Genomic DNA, 23,768 nt, shown 5'->3' with positions numbered 1-23,768 from the left:
TCCCTTATCTGAAATGCTTGGGAGCAGAAATGTTTTGGATATTGAATTTTCTTTGGATTTGGGAATACCTGTATTTGCATATACATACATAATGAGTATCTTGGAGATGGGACCCATGTGTAAATACAAAATTTATTCATGTTTCCTATGAACCTTATACACATAGCCTGAAGGTAACATTATATAATATTACAGAACATTATACAATAGTTTTGATAATTTTGTGCACAAAACAAGTGTGTGTACACTGAACCATCAGAAAGCAAATGTCTCAGTCACTCATGAAGTATTTTTCGGAGCATTCCAGATAAAGGGAAACTCAACCTGTACTCCACAGGTAGCTTGATCATTTCTACATAATAAGAAATGACAATGTTGTGTGAAATTGACTCAACTCACAGTCAGCTCATAGGGTTTGCTGAAGAAAAGAGAATTGTTACTTCCTGCAAATAGATAATGACCTGGAAGATGGTCTAAAGCAGAGTCTTGCAACTTATGGTCCTCTCCAGATATTGGACTCCAACACTGATCATCCCGTCACTGGTTATGCTGGCTAGAACTTAAAAAGAATTACAAACAGTGTCCCTCCCTAATCTAAAGTCACCTGATACCTTGGCAAAACTATGCAGATCTGGTCACTGCCTGGATAAGAGACTACCATTAACCCTTTGAATTGTTTTGAAGGCAAGATAAATATGTTGTAATTTTTTAAAGTGTACAATGCCCCCTTCTCAAATTGACAGTTCACATTTGCAGTAACATCACAAGACAATGCAGATTCCTTAAATGCATTCATTAGTACTTCAACACAAGTCCCACGTACTTTAACACAAGTCCCACGTGTAATTCCATCATTAATTATAACCTTATATGGAAAAGCATTTTATTTCATACCAACAATACCCTGACTTATTATTAATTGGTTCAAATTACAGGATATCAACATGAGCGTTTTTGTTTCAACTTCCTACATGAAAGATACTGCAGTTGCACCAGTTCTTCATCCTTCCATCTCCTCCTCAGGTTTCCTTTATATCCAAGTGTTTTTCTGTTGGAATAGTCAATTGTTTTAACAACCACTTGCCTCTTTCCATTGCTTTTATTCTGCTCTTCTCAGGTTTTGTAATACAGTGGTACCCCGGGATACGAATTGATCGCGTTACGAAATTTCCGGGATACGAAAAAGTTACATTGGAAAAAACTGTTCCGGGATACGATGTTTTTTTCGGGTTACGAATTTTTTTTCGGCGCGAAATTCAAACCGCAAAGCGCGGCTAGCGGCTTTCCAGCGCTAAAAAAAGCCTTTTCGGGTTGCGAAATTACTCAGGTTACGAACAGAGCGGCGGAACGAATTAATTTCATAACCCGAGGGACTACTGTACATTTATTTGTTTGTTTTAACCGACTGTTAGTTACCTTCAATTTTCCAAAGGAAAAGAAGAATATCAGTGTGGTAAATTACGGGTGGGCAACTTGAGTCGAGGAGCCAATTTTCTGTCACTGAGCCCTCCAGGAGCCACAAACCACAACCCAAGACAAAAACTGTCCACTGATTTTTAAAAACAGATGCAAGGAGTCTTTAAACAGATTTAAAAGTGTGGATTAACTTTGAGACAATCTGCCCTTTAGCCACAGAATTGTAATCTGGAGACTCAAAAGGAGCTGGGACCCTCCCATACACACACACAAAAAACAGCCTCAGGGGCCACATGCTGCTCCATGACCACAATTTGCTTCATACATATATCCCAGATGTTTGAGAGAAGCCAGAAGCTCCATGTCTCAAATGTTAAATGATATGCAAGGAACATAACCATAGTAATTGCAACAGAAAAGAACTCCACGCCCTCCACTAAGATGCACCCACCACCACCACCTAATGCCAGTATCTTGAGCTCCAACCTGCATCTTGAGCCAGTGTGAAGTAAATGCATGGTGCTGTTATCTGGAGGGGAAGATATGGGTTCAAATCCTGCCCTAAATGAGAAATTTTCCCTGTGACATGGGTCAGTCACTCTTACGGTACTTCAAACAAGAATGTGAGGACTAAGAGGTAAGAATGGAGGGGTGATAAGAGAAGCCCATGTATGCCATTCAAAGCAACTGGCAGGAGTAATGAGATGAAAAAATTGCATCACCAGCAAGAATCTCATGTTAAATATAATTTAATAAGTTTTCTTCCATGATCTAATATATAAATGCAAAGGTAGTAAAGTGTTCTTCTGATGCAAACTTGGATGAAATATATTGAAGTCAACTTTTTGTATTTGATTTAAATAATCCTCAATAGCAACCTGGAAAAGAAGGAAAATTTTCTTGTTTTATTACAGTGATATGCCAAGGAGGTATTAAGAAGCAGCTACAGATGAAATATCAATTCACAGGGATCAGAACCAGACAATATTAATAGACATTAAGATGTCATGATGTCAAAAGCAGTAGTAAAATGAACACACATCTAAAAACAGAAATTCTGAATTTTACAAGGGTAAATTTGTCAGAAAGGAGCACTCTCTAGTTTGTAAACTACTTGCTAGTCTTTAATTAAGTATTTACAGAGTTCACGTGCTCTCAACGCTTTGCTGCCAATCTAAGCTATTTTTACAGGGTAAAAAAATGCAGCAGGCCTACTTACTGTACAGAGAAAGGCAGGAAATGCTTTAGGAGGAACGCTCTTCCTGAAGGACCTAGCCTGGAGAAAGAAGGTCAGAAAGTATGTTCAAATTTCAAGGAATACGTGAGCATACCTAGCATAAGTAAGCATTGTGCCACGTACCTTCTTCATCCTTCATACATCATCAAAAGACATATATACTCTTCGTCATTTTAAAAATTTAGCAGAAGATAAAGCCCCTGGGTGAACATTTGCTCACAACAATGTAAGTGGCAAAGCTGATATGCACATCTGAGCCAGAAAAGCAAATGTGTCTCCCTAGTTGAGAACCATTCCAGTGCATCGCACAGGAATAACCAGCTACAGGCCAGTAAAAGTGACAAATCCTTAGCTGATGAAGAAATTCCATTCAATTGATTCCTAAACAGCTTGACCCTTTGAAGTTGGCTACTCATGGTAGATCATTAGCTCTCTTTGTATAACTACACTGATATTTCTCTCCTGGTCATGTAGAAAAGGCCATTCTAACTCTCATTTAGGAATATGCATGAATTAGCTTGTCAGTAGTGTGGGGGCCGAAGGTGAGAAAGATAAGGCAGAAAAACAGATAGAGAGACCAACAGCCAAGTGTTGAGTCAACATCTGCCTGCACAGATTGAAGTATAAGTGTTGTTATTCTTTAGAACACAAACATAATAAAAGATTACTTTCCTTATCTTTCTTCTTAAAAAAAACACCTTAATTTGCCAAGGACACAGAGTGGATCTGTGACTTCCTTGGCTTCTCAAAATTCCTGCACAGGGTGTAAGTGTTGTTATAGTAGGAGCATTAAAAGCTGGAAGCTCAAAGCTAGTGAGTCATGATTGTTATTTTTAAATGGTCACCAAAAGGACAAGTCCCTGCCCCAAGGAGCTTAGTGTCTAAAATTAGGCACAGGAAAAGGCAATGTAAGGGGATGGCAGCAGGAGGGCAAGGGTAACAGTACAAATGTGTATTTTAGTTGAGAAGAGATGCAATGAAAGAGTGGAAGACAGCATCATACATGGAAGAATAGAAGGCAGCATCACACAGGTGTTTGTGGGGAACGTCTCCAAGGAGAAAAACAGCAAGTGTAAAAGGGCAGTTATTTGAGCTTTGCTGGGAGAAAGGTAGAATACTAATAGTAATAATGGCAGCAGCCTGAGTCCTATATGAACACTGTGTAGTACATATTACTGTAATTACATTGCTGCATAGTGAATTCTTTGGAACCAAAACCACACTTACCAGTAAGCAGCCACAGGGTGCTGTTCCCCCGTTGATCAAGAACCTGCCTGATATTCCCACCCCCTCCCATGAGCAAGTTTTGGTGCAATGGGTAGGAATAACTTGCAAATCCCCCTTGTGCCAGAGATTGTGTATGTAAGAGGGTGGTGGGAACATCAAGCAGCTGCTTACTGAGCAACAGGGAAACAGACCCCTCTCTATTGCAGTGGTTGCTTACTAGTAAGTGGGGTTTAGGGGACTTTCACAGTCCCTACATAGCCCCTAAAGTAGGGGCTGCATAGGGATCGTGAATGCATAGCAGTTGCAAATGCATAACTGCAGGTTACATATAATTGCCCAACACGATTCTGGCCATTAATAATCATTAATAATGGCAGCAAAAAAGAAAAAGAAAAAAAGTGCCTCTGGACAGTTGATGGTGCTAAAACAAGAAAAGCGAGAGGTCACGTGAGATACAAGGGTAGTGATATAAAGAGGGACATGACATGGAGAGCTCTGAAGGCATATGTAAGAAATATGGAATCTACACCATTTCTAGTTTTTGTGGGGTTTTCGGGCTATGTGGCCATGTTCTAGAAGAGTTTCTTCCTGACATTTCACCAGAATCTGTGGCTGGCATCTTCAGAGAATGCTTGCCTGGAAACAGTTGGGTGTGTATATATATACACACACACACACACACACTGTGTGAGCCTGGGAATGCAGGAGTGATTTGCATGTGTATTGGTCTGTTGCTGATGGCAGGCCTCAGGCTGGGAGGCTAATGCAAAAGAGGATTAGTGTCTGCTAATTGGTGATCATTATCTGTTGGGAAAGTCCCTGACTCTGAGTGGTTTCCCATTTGCATTTGCTGAGTCCTCATTTTGCTATTCTTCAGGACTGGTAGCCAAATTTTGTTCGCTTTAAGGGTTTCTTCTTTCCAGTTGAAATTATCCAGATGTTTGTGGATTTCATTGGCTTCCCTGTGCATCCTGACATGGTAGTGGTTGGCATGGTCCAGAATTTCAGTGTTTTCAAACAGTATTTTATGCCCAGGATGGTTTGTGGCATGTTCTGCTACTGCTGAATTTTCTGGCTGGCCCAGTCTGCATTCCCAGGCTCACACAGTATATATATACCCAACTTTTTCCAGGCAAGCATTCTCTGAAGATGCCAGCCACAGATGCTGGCGAAATGTCAGGAAGAAACTCTTCTAGAACATGGCCACATAGCCCAAATAACCCACAAAAAACTATGGATGCCGGCCATGAAAGCCTTCAACTTTACACCATTTCTCACAAAAGTTATTTTCTTGGACTACACCTTCTAGACTCCTTGATGTCATGCCTTTTAAACCTAATACCAAAGCTGGAAGAGGGAAATCTAAGTTAGGTTATTATCAGAAATTCCATGGTTTACCAGGACAGCTTTAGAAATTTAAGGATTGGCAATCAAATCTGAACCTTATTAGAAAAGGCTTATTTTGCCCTCTGCTGGCCATGAATGAGAAGCAACTTACTTCAAGCTTCACAGTCACCCATCTATTTTAATGTAGTTTTAATATATTAAGCCAAAGAGCCAATGTGGTGTAGTGGTTTGGGCACTGGACTGTAACTCTGGGGACCAGGGTTCATTTCCCTGCTTGGCCATGAAAACCACTGGGTGACCCTGGGCACGTCACACACTCTCAGCCTCAGGGGAAGGCAATGACAAACCACTCCTAAACAAATCTTGCTAGGAAACCCCCATGATAGGTTTGCCTTAGGGTTGCTATAAGTTGGAAATGTCTTGAAGGCACACAACAACAACAACGGTTACTTAAAATAACAACAAAAATAATGCTTTGTTCATTCAAGGTATTACAGACATAGTCCTGCCTGAGTGATACAGTTTACCAAAACCCTGAACTGGCCCTATAAAGTTCACCTCTTTTCCACTGGCTCATTTAAAATAGGTATGTTTTAGCTTCTAGATGAGGATAAAACCTCAAGGAAAGGCACCAATTCATTAACATATTCTGAAAAACAACTTCATCCAACAGGGAATCAGAAACCGAGCAGCTTGCAAGGGGAGACAATGGGCATACAATCAAAAGTAACAGCTAAGCCTGCATAAAGGCCCTATTCACACTGCATCACATTACAGCAACAACAGGATAGGGCCTGGCTACAAGAGAAAAGGAAATGGATATGGCTCTGCCAAGCAATTGAGGATATGTCAGAATTAGAGTACCACTTATATAGCCCATTCCTTTTTGATCTATTGTTTTGTGTCCTTCTAGTTGTCTGTGTGTCACTCTGTGTTTTGGCTAGCAGTACAGTCCAGACAAGGTGAGGGACACAAGAAAGCCAGTTCCTTTCAAATATGCAACACAAAACTTGTGAAAAAGTATCCTAAACGCAAAATACCAGCCAGGTTGGGTACAGACAGCACCAGCTGTTTAAAACAAATTTCAGGACAGTTTCTCTGAAAAATTCCTTTAATTAAGGCAAGGGTACATGCAATAATAATCCACATTTTCTAAAAATCAGGCTCAAGCTAGTTACTTTACCTTGAAGAAAAACACAATCGGCCTAAGGTCACTTTACAGGTGGGGGCCCTGCATCAGTTTCCTTATCAAATCTTCCTCTTTTTGTTGCCATTTGCCTTGAAGCTTTTGTTTACTGCAAACTTCAAAGAACATCCAAGGACAGATATACAAAAGAATCTTGTAGCACCTCTGAAACTAACTGTGTAAAAGAGGTTGTAGCATAAGCTTTCCTAAACTTGGTCTACTTAGACAAAGCCTACAAAATCTTATAACACTTTCACACAATTAGCCTCAAAGGTGCTACAAGGTAATTTTTTGCATACTGATATTCTAGACTAACATAGCTATGTCTCTGAATTCCAATCCAAGCATAGGGTAATTTTCAAAATGCTGCTGACATGGGACTATGATCTGGTCCCAGCAGTATATCCTAGACTGAAGCCCAACAGCTGTCTTTTCTCAAAAATTAAAGCAGCTAACTTAAGAATGGTTCCTCAAAAAATATGGGTAATATCCTCCATTCTGAGACATCACTGGGAGCAGAAGGATGCTATTCTCAGAATCTCAATGGAACATAAGATCTAGCAGACTCGACCAAGCATGTAAGGATTCCAGTACAGCTAAAGAGGTGAATTGCATGTCTGGGGACTAGTCTAGCTAAGTATGCAAAGGTTCATCATCAGAAATATGGCCACCATGTACCGAACTGGACACAGTAATCATGAACACAACGACACCAAGTAGCTTCAGTCTGCATTGGTAGGAAGATTGCCTGCCCAGATAAAGTCACAAAACTTCAAGGTGTATGAATAATATCATTACTGGCCCTTAACATTCATGCAAAACATCTTGAAATAATATACATATGTAGGCCAGGCTTATCATGTGTCCAAGCAATTGCTTTTTCTGGTTGGACCATGGATTGCCATTCCCCAGAGGCCTTTGACAATTGTTCGCTATCAATTTAGAAGTGTGCATCTACTGTTCAGGGAAAGAGGATTGCATTTTGAAAACCCTAGGGTTAGGTACATCTGGTATTAAATCTTGAAGGTTCAGTAGGCCAATGTTCATCAATCCAATTAGCATGTCTGTGTTCTACTTTTGTAGAGCTGCAGTAATCTAGAGGATAAATAGCTTATCCTAGAAAAGAGCAGTGAAAGTGCTGCTTTCATACTACATGTGGCTCCCCAACATAATTTATATGCCCACAAGGGCCTGCCCAAACACACACGCACACACACACACACACAGATTCTTCTATGTTAAGGGGCATTTCTGCTATTTTTTATTTTTCGTATTTTCTGCCTCATTTTGGACTGTCTGAAGCCCAGGGGCATCCCTTTTCAAAACCAGAAGTTAATTTTGGCCCATTTAGTGGTTATTAGGGATGCAAGAACATGACAAATTTTTCCCCAATCTCTAGGAGCATACATGAAGGTAGTTTTTATTCAAACACAATTTGGTGCGAGGGGAATGTGTGGCCCCCAGACTTCTGATAGTTGCCCATCCAATCCTATAATTATACAATGTGTTTGGGAACAGACAATTTCACTGGTAACTGTGGCACTCTTCTTCATTTATGAAATACTATTTATGAAATGCTGTTTCTACTCAACTCACTCTTACAACTTGAAAGCTACCAAATGCCCAAACAGTTATGATTTCCTTGGGAGTATTTTCCTGGGCAGAGACTTAGGCTTGTTCCAGACCGGCGCTTTGCACTGGCCTGGACACGTAGTAGGGCTGCCTGGGGGCGGAGCGACCACACACCTCACAACCCTACTACACATTAGCAAGGTAACAATGGTGGTGTGCGGTGTTCGCACAGCACCATGCATTTCTTACGTCACGAGTGCGTATCACTGCAGTATCGACGTCACTGCAGTATCACACAAAGAACCCAGAAATTCTGGGTTCTTTTTGCTCTGCAGTGGCGGTGTGCCATTTAGGGTCTGTGCCGTCCTTGCGGAGCAAAAATGGGCACCGGCAGGCCACCATTTCTTGGCGGTCTGTCCCACACCATAGTTTCTTTGTTAGGACCAAGTTAAAAGTATTTTTTATTTTTTATTCTTTTTTCCGTTCAAATGTTCTTTATTAGTTTTACATAAATCATATACAGTATACATTCCATTAATCCATACAAATACATATCCATATTTAACATATACATCTATTTTTAATTCTTCTTCATATTTCTCCATATTTCTTTACTTCCTTAGCTCTAAAGGTTTTATTGGATTATTTTTATATTTTCTTCGTATCTTGTTTCAAAATACTGTACAACAAGGAAAAATAAAACTCTTAATCATATTCTCTTTCTTTTCTTCTTCTTCCTTGTGGTACTACCATATGTATTCTCCAAATAACTATTCCAATAGAACTCATAACCTCAATCTTACAACTATATATTTCATGTTTCCGGTTTGCAAATCTTCCATCCCATAAATTAATCATTCTCAGCAAACCAGCCCTTATCTAAACACCATCTTTTTTCCAGGAACGTTGTTATTTGAACCCAATCTTTCTCAATCCTATTTTTCTTTTTGTCATCTACTATACATGAGAGCACATCTAATTTTCTTATATCGTTTAGCTTCCATAACCAATCCTCTATCTGTAATTTCTCCTTCGATTTCCAATTTTTTGCTCTTATTAACCTTGCAAGCGTAATCATATATAACATAATTCTCCACAGTCTGCTCTCATCTTCCTTTTTCAAAAAATATGTCATATTTAGTAAATATATTTCCGGCTTTTTTTATAGCTTATTCCAAATATTTGCTGTATAATTTGATGTATTTCATCCCAAAATTCTTTTACTCTTTCACATTTCCAACACATATGAATTGTTGTACCCCTTTCTTTCTGACAATTCCAACAAATATCCAACTCTAGTTTCCGAATCTTTTTTAATCTAGCTGGGGTATAATACCATCTGTTACATATTTTAAGAAAATTTTCTTTAAGATCTTGACTTTTAGTGAAAGCTTTTTCCCATGCTTCTAATGGTATTTCATGACCTATATCTTTTGCCCAATCCACCATACATTGTTTGATTGGTTCTTTCTCCAATTCCCTTTCTCTGAACAATTTATACAGTTTTGATATTTTCTTTTCCTCCTCCTTTAATACTATCTCATCCAATTCTGTTTTGCCTAATTCTATTCCTCTCGTTTTTACATCTTCCTTAAATCTATTATGTATCTGATAATAACTATACCAGTATAATTCCTTATTTTCATTTACCAATTCTTTTCTCGATTTTATTACCACTTCTTGTTTTCCATTCCATTTCCATTTAATATATCATTGTATCTTAACCATCTATCCTTGTTTTCCCATTTATTTGCAAATGCCTCTTGTGTGGATACCCAGCCCGGGATTTTATAATAAAAAATATTTTAACCCGATTCCATGTTCCTATCAAAGCTCTCCTAATAGGATTATTATAAAAATCTTTATTTACTTCTAATTTGTTATACCATAAATATGCGTGCCAACCAAAACGCAGGCCTGGCCCCTCCAAATTCAACATATCCTTTTCCTTTAAGCTAATCCAATCTTGTATCCACATCATATTACAAGCCCATCTGTACAGTTTAATATCTGGCATTCCACACCCACCATTCTCTCTTTTTTCTTTCAAATTATTCCACCTTATCCTGGCCTTTCCTCCTTTCCAAATAAATTTTTTAAATTCACTATTCCATTGGTCCAGCACTTTGTCCTGAATAGGAATAGGTAAATTTGTAAACAGAAACAAAAGTTTTGGAATGATATTCATTTTTATGGCGTATACTTTGCCTAATATAGATAGATTTAAATGTGTCCATCTTTGCATATCCTTTTTAATGTCTTCCCAGGTTTTTTTGTAATTATTATCATACAGATTCATATTATTCTCTGCAATCCATATACCCAGATATCTCACTTTATTGGCCACTTCACAACCCGTTTTTTTGTCCTAACATTCCCTTCTCCTCTTTATTCAAGTTTTTTGTTAATATCACTGATTTTCCTTTATTAATTTTAAATCCTGACAATTTTCCAAACCACTTTAATTCATGTAATACTTCCTCGATGTTCTTTACAGGGTTTTCTATAATCAAAACTAAATCATCCGCATATGCTTGTATTTTTGTTTCTTTTCCCTTTATTTTTATTCCTCCTATTTTCTTATTACTCCTTATTTTATTTAATAACACTTCTAACACAAGTATAAACAACAGAGGCGACAGGGGACATGCAAATCACTCCTGTATTTTTTAAAATGTACATCCCACCTAGTCTCATAACATGCTAATTGCATCTTTGAAGCTGTTTACATTTACCAGAAAGAAATCCACCACAGGTGTCAATGGGAGATTTCATTTTAAAGCAATGAACATTTTCAAATAAGAAATTTTCATCAGCATAACAGTAGGGAGGAAAGAGTTAAATTCCACTGGCTGCAAACTCAACATAGACCAGGGGCTTCATTTCCCAAGCAGCTGCTACTTGTGCTAAAAAAAACATGCATGATAAATGCACAGGCACGTTTAGAGCATAATTCTCTACACACCTACACAAAAGTCAGTCCTACTGAACTGAACAGAGTTTACTTCAGGAAACAGAGTATAGAATTGAAGCTTAATGTCATGTCTAGTTTGATCGCCATCCCTCTGAAAAATTTTCATTGTCATTTCCAGTTCCAGAATCAACTGCTTCTCTCTTGTAATCACAGTCAAAGCACCAAAAATGCTTTTCACGTTCAGCCTAGGCAGAATACAGGAACGGTACTAAACAGACCCATGGATTTGAAGTAGTAGCTAACAATTAATGTATATCATGTTTAATGTGAAGTCGAAGGATTTCATGGCTGGCATCCATAGTTTTTTGTGTTTTTTTTCAGGCTATGAGTCTGTGTTCTAGAAGAGTTTATTCCTAACTGTGGCTGGCATCTTCAGAGAATGCTGGCATGAAAGAGAGTGGGGTATATCTACTGTTGGTTGAGAGGATGTGATACATGTTAATCTGTGTATTGTTCTGTTGTTGAATGGCAAGGCTTCAGGGTGTCCATTTAATTAATGATCCACTGTCTACTGGGAAACCCTCTCACGCTGGGTGGTTTTCATTTGCATTTGCTGGATCTTGATTTTGGTGTTTTTCAGGACTAGTAGCCAAACCAGGTTTTTCCTTTCCTGTTGAAGTTGTCCAGGTGTTTATGGATTTCAATGGCTTCCCTGTGCATTCTGACCTTGTAGTTGTTGGCATGGTCCAGAATTTCAGTGTTTTCAAGCAGCATTTTATGTCCAGGATCATTTAAACAGAAGAGACCCTCTCAGGGCCGCAGGAGTTTACCGCATACAGCTGTCCACATAGGGACCACCGAACACAGTGTTCAAACATGAATCAAGGAACACAAGAGACACTGCAGACTGGGTCAACCAGAAAAATCAGCAGTAGCAGAACACAGAATGATAGAATCATAGAATAATAGAGTTGGAAGAGACCGCAAGGGCCATCCAGTCCAACCTTCTGCCATGCAGGAAATCCAAATCAAAGCATCTCCGACAGATGGCCATCCAGCCTCTGTTTAAAGATCTCTAAGGAAGGAGACTCCACTACACTCCAAGGGAGTGGCATATAACGCTGTTTGAAATAACTGAAATTCTGGACCATGCCAACAACTACCAGGTCAGAAGGCACATGGAAGTCATTAAAATATATAAACACTTGGACAACTTAACAGGAAATAAGAAACCCTGAAAGTAAACAAAGTTTGGCTACCAGTCCTGAAAAACACCAAAATCAACACCCAGCAAATGCAAAGGAAAACCACCCAGGGTGAGGGGGGGTTCCCGGCTGACAACGGATCATTAATTAAATAGATACCCTGAGGTCTTGCCATTCAATAACAGAACAATACCTAGATTAACGTGTATCACTTCCTCTCAACCAACAGTATATATATCCCACTCTCTTCCATGCTAACATTCTCTAAAGATGCCAGCCACAGCTGCTGGCCAAACATCAAGAATAATCTCTTCTAGAACATGGCCTCATAGCCTGAACAACGCACAAAAAACTGTATCATGTCTATTACTAAAGAGACAAGGTGCATTATAGCCTGATCAAGGTGGCCATTTTACTGCATCAAGGAACAACATTTACAAAAAGACCATTAAAGAGATTTCAGCAAAAGCTTGAAACTCACGTGTTCTAGATGAACATGTGCTTGACTGGCAATGTCGTATATGACATCTTGCATTTTCTTCTCCTGTTTACGTCTTATGAAATCTTCCTGTGAAACGCCATGCTAACATAGCCAGAAGAATGGGGTGGAGAGACAAAGCAACACAGACAAGTTAAAAACAGTTCTAGCAAGTCAAGTAGGAGGAGGTTAAACTGCTGTCCTAAAGGCATATTGCAAGCATACTGTTATTATTGAATACTTTTGAATTTGCATTTTTAACATTTAGCATGCTACTTTTCAACCTTTAATTTGGCATGGTGCAATCTCAGGAACCTATACTTCAGAAATCAAGGAAGTAATTTTTCAATTTATTTTTCAGATGCATCTGCCAAAACCTCCTCACTGACATGGCTGCTAGCAATAAATACAGAGTTGTATTCCTGAACGGATTCTGGGAATTGTAGTTCAACAAAGTAACTTCTTCAAGCCCTGCACTTTATTCTTCATTAAAGGTTGTTCATACTCCTTCAAGAAATATTCCACAATACAGCGGTCCCTTGCCTTACGCAAGGATCTGTTCCGGACCCTGCTGCATAAGGCAAATTCCACCTATGCTCAAGTCCTACTGAGGATAATGAGGCTCATGCACACAACAGCATGACGGCGTGAGCATTGTGGGCACATGCGCCATTCATTAAATGGCATGGGGCTTCCAGCATAAGCTGGAAGCTGCGTAAAAGGTGCCCGCGTATGAGGTGGGTGCATTGTATACTAATCAGAAAAAGACAACAAATAGTATGTGAGACTATTCTGCATCAACATAAAATGTAAGAAGTGCTGCTATGTGCATGTCAGAATTTTAAAAGGTAAGAACAGCCCAGCTAGGATAAACCAAAAATTTAACTCATACAGCATCCTGTTTCCCACCTCACAGGATGGCATTCAGAGGCACACTGCCTCTAAATCTGGAGGCTGCATATAGCCTAGAGCAGGGGTAGGCAACTTTTTTGAGTCGGGGGCCGGGTTGCTGTCCCTCAGACAATTGGGGGGCCGAAGCCAAAAAAAAAATAATTAAATTTTTTTTTAAAAAAAAACTTAAATAAATAAATAAACCGGGACAAATGTAGGACAAAATTTTCAAATGGAAGACACTTTTTTTTAAAAAATGGAGGACACGCGAAAAAATTTGCTGATTTTTTAAAAATGTTAATATAAATGCATGTTTTGAGGCTTCTATAGACAATTGCCCCCCAAAGGCCCCGGCGGCAATCGGCGGCAGGACCAGGCTGGGGCCGGTCCCAAGGCCTCGCTGGGCCGCATCCGGCCCGCGGGCCGCAGGTTGCCTACCAATGGCCTAGAGTCTGACAAAGTTACTTTTCTGGATTATAATTCTGTATTATAGCTTTGGGAATTGTAGTCCAACAAAAGTAAATGTTTCCAGGTTCTTGTATAGCAACCAGAAGCAGGTAATAAGTTTATTGTCCTTTGTTATCAAAGAAGCTGTGACTACTAATTTAGGGGATGTTGAGACATATGTCTATTGGTCATTTAGGGCTTTTTAGGACATCCATTCATCTACCAATTGATATGTTCCACTGTGAAGTATAATGTTGGAAGCAATATGAAAATATTGCATTGTTGGAAATCCTCAGGTCCATTGTAGGATATTCTGCTACATGACAAGATAAGATGATGCATTCTTATCAGCACCACTACAGTTCCTGATACAGAAGCTGATCTGACATGCAGTTGAATCTGTCTTCAAAACTGGTGACAGAATAGTGTGCTTCCCTACACCTAAGGATGACAGACTACCTTATGGGCATATGATAGGTGACATAAAACCCATAACTCTGTCCTCCAACATCTCATGGCTGCTCCCTACACTCCGTGCCTGCTACTTGCAGCAGCTTCCTCATAATTTAATGGAAGGCTGGCCCTGAGTATATTTTACATACATTCACCTGTCTTTAACAGGCAATAAAACTGATGAATATGTATGTCTAGATAGGATTTGTTACATTAGTAGAGAACTTCATCTATGATTTTAGAGAAAGCATGCTGACTATTCCACATAGATTTTCCTCCCCCTTCAACACACAATCACATCCCTTGCAGCCACTTGACCACATGTATCAGTAATGTACCTGTCACAAAATACAACAAATAAGATTTCTTCTGAATACTAGGTTCGCATTTCCTTCTTCTTTATCTTACTGTGAACATGTGGCCAACCTACACAGCCAAGATAAGCTTTTTCAATGAATGAATGATAATGGAAACAAACACTGCTCAGCAACGTCACTGAAAACTATTCTGAGTTGAACAGAGCTTGATAAAGTAACTTTTAGACTACTGCTCCCAGAATCCCCAGTCAGAATGGTCTGGGAATTCTGGAAGGTGTGATACAAAAAAGTAACCTTTCCAAGCCTTGATGTTAGATCCCAGTTATATTGCCTTACCAGCATACATATGTCCATGGGCAGAAAGATCCTCCCTCTGCTAGCATGGTACGGAGTAGCTCTTAAGCAGGTTACTATGCCTTGTGCCTTTCCAATGTGACTGGCTGCGTGGTCTGCATGGATGTCCTTCACACCTATGCTCACAAAAACATACATTCCAACAAACTATGATTATTTATTTTTTAAAATGAAGTTTAACACCCACACACACACCTTTTCTTATCACAAAGGCACAGACAATAAAATACAGATTAAAAACAAAATCTTGATTAAAACACAACAGCAGAACAAAGAACACAAAAATACAACCATGAAACTAATTTTTTTAAAAAAGCCAACACCCAAATGGTTAGGTTCCATTCAGTCACAGACCAGTTCACATAACTGTCAGAATAAAAAGGCTTTTGCTGGCCAACAGAAAGACAACAGAGAGAGAGAGCAACCCTGCCCTTCCTTGGCAGAAAATCCAAAAGCAACCACTAGAATAGGACCTCTCTCACGTTCCCACCAGATATGCTTCCAATAGTTCTTGACCAACCCAGGCTGGTCTGTATGAGACAATGCAATCTTTGGAATAGCCTAGTTGCAAGAGTATTCAGTTCAGCTATGCCTAGGTTTATGGATTAAATCCTAAGTGTACGTACTAGAATCCACATCCAACCAACTCCATTGGGGATTTAAGTCCAAGTAAACATAATCAATGCTCCAAAGAATTATTTAAAACACAAGCAACATTAAAGAATACTTTGATTTCACATGTTTGTTAAACTATTTCAGATTAAGACTACATGCTATGCAGCATGTATTACTGCAGACATGGGATTCTAACACTGTTTTTACAATAAGGTTATAGTCCTCGTTGGATCCCAAAGTTCCAGCTACCAAATTTTGATAAAGAGTTTAAAAAAAAAAAGACTATTCCTTGTTGCTATTGTTCTTTAAAAAAATACCTATGTGCAAAAAATCACTGATTATCTACTTGAAATCACTGGGGTACACTAGTAGCTCTGAGCCAACAGCTCATGCCTGTTTCAAGCTCCCATTTGTATCACAACTGCAAATACTGTAACTGCACTGTTATGAAAAATTGCAGTCACATATCAGTAACTGAATTCAGAAACTTCTACTTGTGTATATCTATCACAGAAAGCCAAGTTCCAAACATACACCCACCAAGTGTTTCCAGAGTGAGATAAAGGAGGACACTCTGTGTGTTTTCAGCATATGCTTCAAGTTCACTGATATCCCGATATCCTCTATCATCCAGATTTTTTTCCTAAAAGTTTGAATACAGAGAAAAGGCTTCATTATTTGAATGATCTGCCTATATCAAAAACAACTAAACATAAAGGTGGTTGAGAGAGGGTCTGTGTCCACAAGTACCCACTCACCTATGCATCATCTGTATAATTGAAGACTTTCATTGGCTTTCCATCAAGCATAGATCACCTACTGACCAGTCTAGTACCTACATGGGGTTGTTTCCCAACTTAAGAGTTTCTTTTTCAGAAAGAGGAGAATGCCAGGCAAAGGTGGTGCAGTGAGGGGGGATTAGATGAGGGCAATCACTTTACATTTCGGTGTTGCAGTGGACCCTCTGTAATGGCAGGCTGGCAATCCATGGGTAAACATAATATTATTCAGTGCTGATACATCTGTGTGCATTTTGCCAACACTGAACAAAACTATCCATATATTTTGCCATCTGCAGGGCCCTCACTGCAGATGGAAAAGATCCACTATATAACAAACAAGCTTCATTTATATACCGCTTCATATTGCCTAAACAGTGTCTAAGCGGTTTACAACTGTAAGCTAATTTGCCCCCAACAGTCTGGGTACTCATTTTAGCGACCTCCTTGGAAAGATGCAAGCCTGAGTCAAGCTTGAGCCCTTTTGCTGGTTTTGAACTCGCAACCTTATGGTTTTGAGTGAGTGGCTGCAGTACAGGCATTTAACTACTGCACCACCAGGGTTCCTATATAAGCCTCCTGTCAGGCCTGGGAAGAATGTACTTCCCCACACCTATCCCCTTACTTTTAATAACAAGTTTGGGGGTCTAAAAAGCACCCTTGTGTTCTGTAGTCACTGACAAAGCAGTTGGCCACAATTTGAGGTTTCCCTTGTCTCAGGAGCGGCATTTCCCCCAAACTACAAAATGATCAGATTTGGAAAAAGCACCCCTCTCCCAAGTTCAGATCAGGTTGAGGCCCTCAAAATGTGGCAAAATTTTCCCTACAGGCACATGAGCAAGTTTTAAAAAGACAAATGTAAACTTGAAGGGGAGGTACAGTGGACCCTGGGGGCCAGGAGGAACTCAAAAGCTGCACTTTGCCCACCATTACAGTAAGAGCAAAACATGTTCTCTACAATAAAATCTTTCTTCCGCACATTGGGATTTCTTGAAAGATACCCGCCTTTGCAAATTCCTTAATTAAGCTTGTGTTTATCTTCCAATGTCCAAATACAAAACAAAGCATACCATATAAACAATACAGTACATATGTGATAAAAATCACATGCTACAACAAACAGACCTCTCCACTTGAGAGAACACCTCTGCCTATATATATCAAACCACTGCCTAGTTTGATTATGAGCAAAAGGGTGGCTACATGCAGAGGAAGATTGAATTTCTTCATCTGCAACTATGTAGAATGATGAAATCTCAATAGGTAAATCTCTATCAAATATCTCTCTGTTTTATAGAAGTTAAATATACAAGGGACAAGGATAGGATGATCAGTAACCATCACTGTGAACGCTTTTAGGTCTTTCAGAAATATTCTGTACAAGGAGTCACCACAGTGACATTCAGGAACAACAACAAAAATTTTTTACAAAAAAAAAAATAGTACAGAAGGATTACAGGATGGATGTGAAAATGTGAATCAATATCGTAATTTATCTGCCATGGCTCCTCCAAAGGAATCTGACGTTTTATAATACTATGCAAATACCCAGAGTTCCTTATTAGAAATCTTTAGGTCACCACACAGATCTCAGCAGTTTCCAAGGGTTTCTGGGGGAGAAACAAAGCTGCATACCTGTATGAAGGCTGATCTTTATCTTTCAATTTCAAGAACACAGACCAGGATCCAATTACTATTGGCACTGACAGAAGAAAGCTCATCAGCAGATCTTGCCAACTTCTTGCGCTTTCCATATTTGATATGGAGACCTACTAAATACTCCAGATTACTATTCTGAGTGGCACTGAAGGCTGGAGGGAAGTAGTAAGCAGAAAAGACAGTATCCATTTGCAAGGACATGGGGACTGTGGGGTAGAATTGCCTCCTCCATGATCCAGTGATGAGTCTCATCAGACAGTATACAAAGTGATTCTGGTCTTTGCTCTTAAAATAAAAGATCAACATTAACAGAGTATCCTGACTTTTAAAAATTAAATAAAAACACAATCAAGTTGCTAGGTTTTTAAAGCAAAACTCACCCTTTCATCAATAATCTTCATAAGCCACCTTTTGTTCAAGTTTTGTCGCTTGACTGCCTAGAAGTGGATGAACACAATTTCATCATTTAGAAAACAGTGAAGAACTAAATCAAGATACAGTTATGCCAGGAAATGCATGAGACATTATGAAGAAAAGAAAAAAGTCTGTAATTCTTGTTAAATGATCATAATTTCTTTGTATATTTTATTATTTCCCTTGCAGAATTCAAAGACATGGCCATGTTAATCTGGAAAATCAGCATGCAAAGGGATCTTGTAATACCTTTGAGAATAACTGAAAGAAAGAAGCCGGTAGCATCACTTTTCGTAGACTTAACTAAGTAGCTGCTATCCTTCTGGCGGGTCTACCCACCTGAGCTTCTATAACTGATCTTAAAGAATCTTCCACACTTGATTGAGTAGTACAGAAACAGTTAACGATTTGGCTATTTTAATGACTGTGCATGTATTTTTGTGTGCTTTTATTGACATTTTGTAACTGTATTGTTCGATTTTATCTGTTGTAATCCCGCCTCAATCCACAGGGAGGCGGGAAATAATAATAATAATAATAATAATAATAATAATTGTTATTATCATCTGACTTGAGCTTACTTCCTCAGATACATGTTTAGATGCTTGTAATGAATTAGCCTGAAATCTATCCATGCTCATGCCACCAGCTACTTTCTTTCAGTTAAGTCTCAAAGGTGCTAGAAGATCCCTTTACATACTATTTCCCCTGCAGTTTAACATAAGTGAATTCTAATACAGCCTTCTGCTGTCACTGTGTTATATAGAGTAGCCACCAATGCAAGGATTGTTTCCAGAAAAGACTAAAAAGATGACCCTACTCCCATTTGCTCCAGAAAATTACCCTGAACTCAACCAGTTTTTAACCAAACACTTGATTCAAGTCAAGCTGTAGTTTTTGACAAGGAAGTAGAGGGAAAGAGAGAAAGTGTTGCTAAGATACCTAGAGCAATCGCTCAGCAACAGCAATTCTTAGACTGTACCAAGGTCGAAACATCCCCTTTAGAAGTCTGTAACTTAGTTTTACATACAATCTGTTCTTCAAAGTGATGTGTGTAGCAGCTGAGGACACAACAGTTGCAATAATGTTATTAAAGAACATTCTCCACACACAAATATTGCTATCAACAGTATGTTCTTTATATGAAAGGAAAAGTACAAAAGCTGCTATATATAGTACAAAAGATTAACATAATACAAGTAACAAAACACAATGCCCTCAGCAGAATAGTCAAACAATGAAAACAACATGCTCATAACAATAAAGCAGTGTAAACTGTTCTACCTTACCTTGAGAGTGTGCACCATCTGCAAAACCCCATCTGGACCCTAATTCACTGATTAAACAAATGGTCCTATTTGGCAAGGATTGATCTGGAAGCCACCAGACCGCACTGAGATCCCAGATTCAAATCCAGATTAAAAATTGATGATCCATGCCTATCACTGATTATCATCAGAAATATTACAAAAGCTAGAGCATTTAAAGGTGTTTTTTTTCAAGGTGCTGCCAATTATCTTTTTTACTTTCTTGAGCAAGAAAGTATTGAGTATGCAGGTGTCATCTCTTCTGAGAAAATCAAGGCTGGCAAGATTCAGACGAACAGATGTAAAGATTTTTGTGCAGTTACAACAAGACTGATATTTTGAGGGTATGGACAATTTTAGAGACAACTGTAATGAAAATGAACTATAGCAAGCAGATAGCTCCAGAAAGGCAGAAACGCTGGTTTCTGTAGAAGAAAAGCCCTCAAATGGGGGAGAGGGCATGATACTTGTTCTTTTGCAGGCAACTTTGCATGAAAGCGATCTTGAGAAACCTACAGAGTTTAAGGAGGACAGATACAGGCCTGGGGGTTGTGATGCTTATAAATCAAAACCTGCAAACAATGAATAAAGGCAACATTGGAACAGCCATCCGTATTTTGCACTACCCCACCTCACCTGTATAAACTGCCTTGTCCTACCTAACTGCAATGCTCTGTTCTTAGTTGAACGCTTAATTTAAATCAAGGAGTTTTTGACAAAGTTTAAGATGTATAATGGAAACTGTGGTGTTCCACAGCAAAGCCAAGCTTACAAGAGGAGAATTAACATGTTTTACTACAAGACTGAGCCACAAGCAATCTACAGGCAGTGTACTTTGAAGGTTCGCTGTATTAGCCAGGAGCCATAAAATGCCGACATTGAAAGCAGCAGCCACAGAAAGTAGACCACTGGAATGAGAAGGATGGGATGCAGAGCAGAAGTAAGCGTTGGGAGCTGAGGAAGTAGAGGCAGTCGCAGACATACACATAGCTGGATACTTACCCAGAGGTGTGGCCTTCGACAGGTGGGGACAGTATTCATTACAGCGAGCAAGAGATTCACACTTAGGTGACAAAAGCTTACTTATCCACTTAGGCTAGCAGGGATCCTTTATGGAAAAAGTTGCTAGGAGGCCAGAGGATAGTAGTGGTGTGGCTGACAGGTCAAAAAGGTAGTGATGGAGGAAGCACGTATGCAGAGAAAGGAGCCAAGTAAAGCAGGCACAGACCTACCTGAGCTTCTATAACTGATCTTAAATGATCTAAAAATCCTTACTTATGGTCATGGTCCCCTTTACACTGAATGGGAAGAAGGTCTATCTTACTTTAGGGAGCAGTGGAACTGGTATGAAGCAGTCTGATTTATCTTAAGTGCACCTTCCACATGTTAATGAGAGAACTATGATGCGTCCTTGAACAGATTAAGCCCAAACTCTCCCTGGAAGCCAAAATGACAAAACTAAAGCCGTTGTACTTTGGCCACATCACGAAAAGGCACAACTTGCTAGAAAAAGGTAATAATGTTAGGGAAGGCAGAAGAAAGAAAAGAAGACCACATGCTGGATGGATGGACTTAATCAAGGAGTCCATGGGCCTGAATCTACAGGACTGAAGTAGGGTAATTGATGATAGGGGGGCTTGGAGATGTCTCATCCACAAGGTCACTGTGAGTTGGGGCCAGCTCGAGGGCAGTTAATAACAACAACAACAACAACAACAACAACAACAATAAATCAACTACAGCAAGAAGAGATCAATGCTGTAGCAGTACTGAAAATTGCATACAAATTGCTGATGCATGCCTACTATAATATTAAAGAAACTTGTCTGATGGGCATTCATGTAAACCAACTTAATAATCTTGAAGGAAGCCAGGCTTTATGTACAATAAATACACTGCTCCCCAACAGAAGCACATTTCCAGTAGGGAGGAGTATTTATTGTGGACATATCACAGGCCTCATTAGGGCAGTTGTGGAAAGACCAACTATCATCCCAAGTACAGTCAATGATGTACCACCAAAGGGCAAGTTAACTGCTCTACATTTTATTGCTCTGGACTTAAAAAGCCTGCTTATCTAATACAGCATCCTGTTTCCCACAGTGGCCACACATTAGTAAATTACTTTTGTATGATTTTACCAGAAGATGGGGTAGTAATCTTGAAAATAAATAAATACAGTGAAAGACACAGTACTACCCACATTTTAATAGCTTGTGCTTGTATGCCCAAAAATACATAAAGCAATACTAGAAAATGTACTTTCACATTATCCTGAAGTGGAGTACTTGAAGTGTTTGGTGTGACTCTAGGTGCCAGTCAAGGAATACAAATATGGTCTGCAATATTTATGTCAGAAGAGAAAAAAGCTAATTGCTTAAGCAACACCATTGTGCTGAGACTCTCTTCGCTTTCTGACTCACAAAGAGTAAAATTATGACTCATAAAAGGGGCAATCAGAAGAACAAGTCTGGACAAGTCCACAGACAACATGCATAGTAAACAAGCTGCGTGGAAAGGAAAAAGGGGAACAAAAGCCAAGTTCATGAGGTAGGCAGAGAAAAAGGATTTGGCACAACTATCCAAGTCCCTTCCCGTAGGGAGAGCTCAGTGACTGCAGAGAACAAAAGCATCCTGCCATGTACTGATGTGTGCACACCAGTACATATGGTGAGAACAAGTACAACAGCATATTACAGTGGTTTATATTGGGTTAGGAAAGAGAATGCACAGGAGGAAGTCCTCACTCTGACAAACAAGCCTGTCACTCCTTCTCAGCCTAATCTACCTTATAGGCATATTAGAAGGATAAATGGATAAATAATTCTGGCCAATTCTTCCTGGACTGCAGGGAGAACCTTTTGAAAAGGTAAAGCCTAGCTAACAGTGCACTCTGTTGACTAGCAGCCTCCTTCTGATACCACTCCAAAATCTCTATCTACTCCCCTATTCCTGCAGCAGTTTTACACTTTGAAAATAAAATGTATTTTAAAAATCAAAAAGACATTATTAAAGTCCAAACACATAAACATTCGGGCAGATCTTGGAAATGTTAGTTGTTCTGACAGCAGTGTTTAGGAAATGACCACTAGAATTCTGAGGACTGCAGTTTAAATATATTTCCAAGCTTTAAATTCATCTTAAAAGTCAGCAGTTCACCCAAACGCTTGGCGGGAGCAGTGGAGGACTATAACTGATAGATGAGCAAAGGTCTCAGTTGCCAGAATATAGCTATTACTCCAGTTGTGCATATATTTTAGAAATAAGGAACATGCTGCAAAAATTGTTTTCATGCTACACCTGCTTATATATACTTATAAACAATGGATACCTGCCACTCATTCATAATGACACTTAATGTAAGAACGTAATATACCTTGCACATTAACAATATTTAAAATCATATGATTTAGACAATGCTCAAATAAAGGAACCCAGAGTGTTAATCCAAGCTAAATGAGGAAATACTATCAGAATGAATACAGCACAGTCTAAGCCCTAACAGATAGTTTGGGGCCTACAGACCTTTTCAGACAGTACGTATGTGGCCTATAGCTCCCATCAGTCCCGCCTAGAATGATCAGTGGCAAAATGCTAAAATATTTAAAATTGGGAAACTGAGTAACGTTTTGTCCTCCAAGTGAAAAGACCATAATGTAGATGCCAGATAACCAATTTCTGATGAGGACACCATCACTAAAAAGCTCACTAACTGCTAGTCACCTGCAACTCACTATTTAATGGGAACACTTGAAAATGGTTTGAGAATCTTAATAGGTGTGTTTGGGAGAAACCACTCTGTAGATAACCTGGCCCCAATTTGTTATGGTTTACTAGGTTAATATTAACACTTTGAAATGGGCTTGGAAAGATTGGTAAGCAGTGTATTTGTGCAGATTGTCACAGTCCTTATCAATTTCACCTCCTTTCACTCTTCAAATCAAACCATA

General features: G+C 39.2%; 1 protein-coding gene across 5 annotated transcripts in view; it reads right to left on the bottom strand.

Moving 5' to 3' along the window:
- Positions 1–2,149: 2,149 nt before the first annotated feature.
- Positions 2,150–23,768, bottom strand: part of NDUFAF6 (NADH:ubiquinone oxidoreductase complex assembly factor 6) — a 29,378-nt gene continuing 7,759 nt past the window's right edge. For all 5 annotated transcript variants that reach the window (XM_042464087.1, XM_042464085.1, XM_042464082.1 and 2 more), the window contains 6 exons: positions 18,478–18,534; positions 16,200–16,302; positions 15,027–15,160; positions 12,586–12,687; positions 2,636–2,692; positions 2,150–2,294 (listed from right to left, as the gene is read on the bottom strand). In XM_042464087.1, coding sequence (XP_042320021.1) covers positions 2,166–2,294; positions 2,636–2,692; positions 12,586–12,687; positions 15,027–15,160; positions 16,200–16,302; positions 18,478–18,534 — 582 coding nt within the window. In that variant the 3' untranslated portion in view covers positions 2,150–2,165. The remainder of the gene's footprint in view (positions 2,295–2,635; positions 2,693–12,585; positions 12,688–15,026; positions 15,161–16,199; positions 16,303–18,477; positions 18,535–23,768) is intronic.

This window comes from Sceloporus undulatus, chromosome 4, assembly GCF_019175285.1.
Source record: "Sceloporus undulatus isolate JIND9_A2432 ecotype Alabama chromosome 4, SceUnd_v1.1, whole genome shotgun sequence".
Taxonomy (NCBI): Eukaryota; Metazoa; Chordata; class Lepidosauria; order Squamata; family Phrynosomatidae; genus Sceloporus; species Sceloporus undulatus.
The sequence above is the reverse complement of the archived record's forward strand: the minus strand, read 5'-3'. Positions and strand labels throughout refer to the sequence as shown.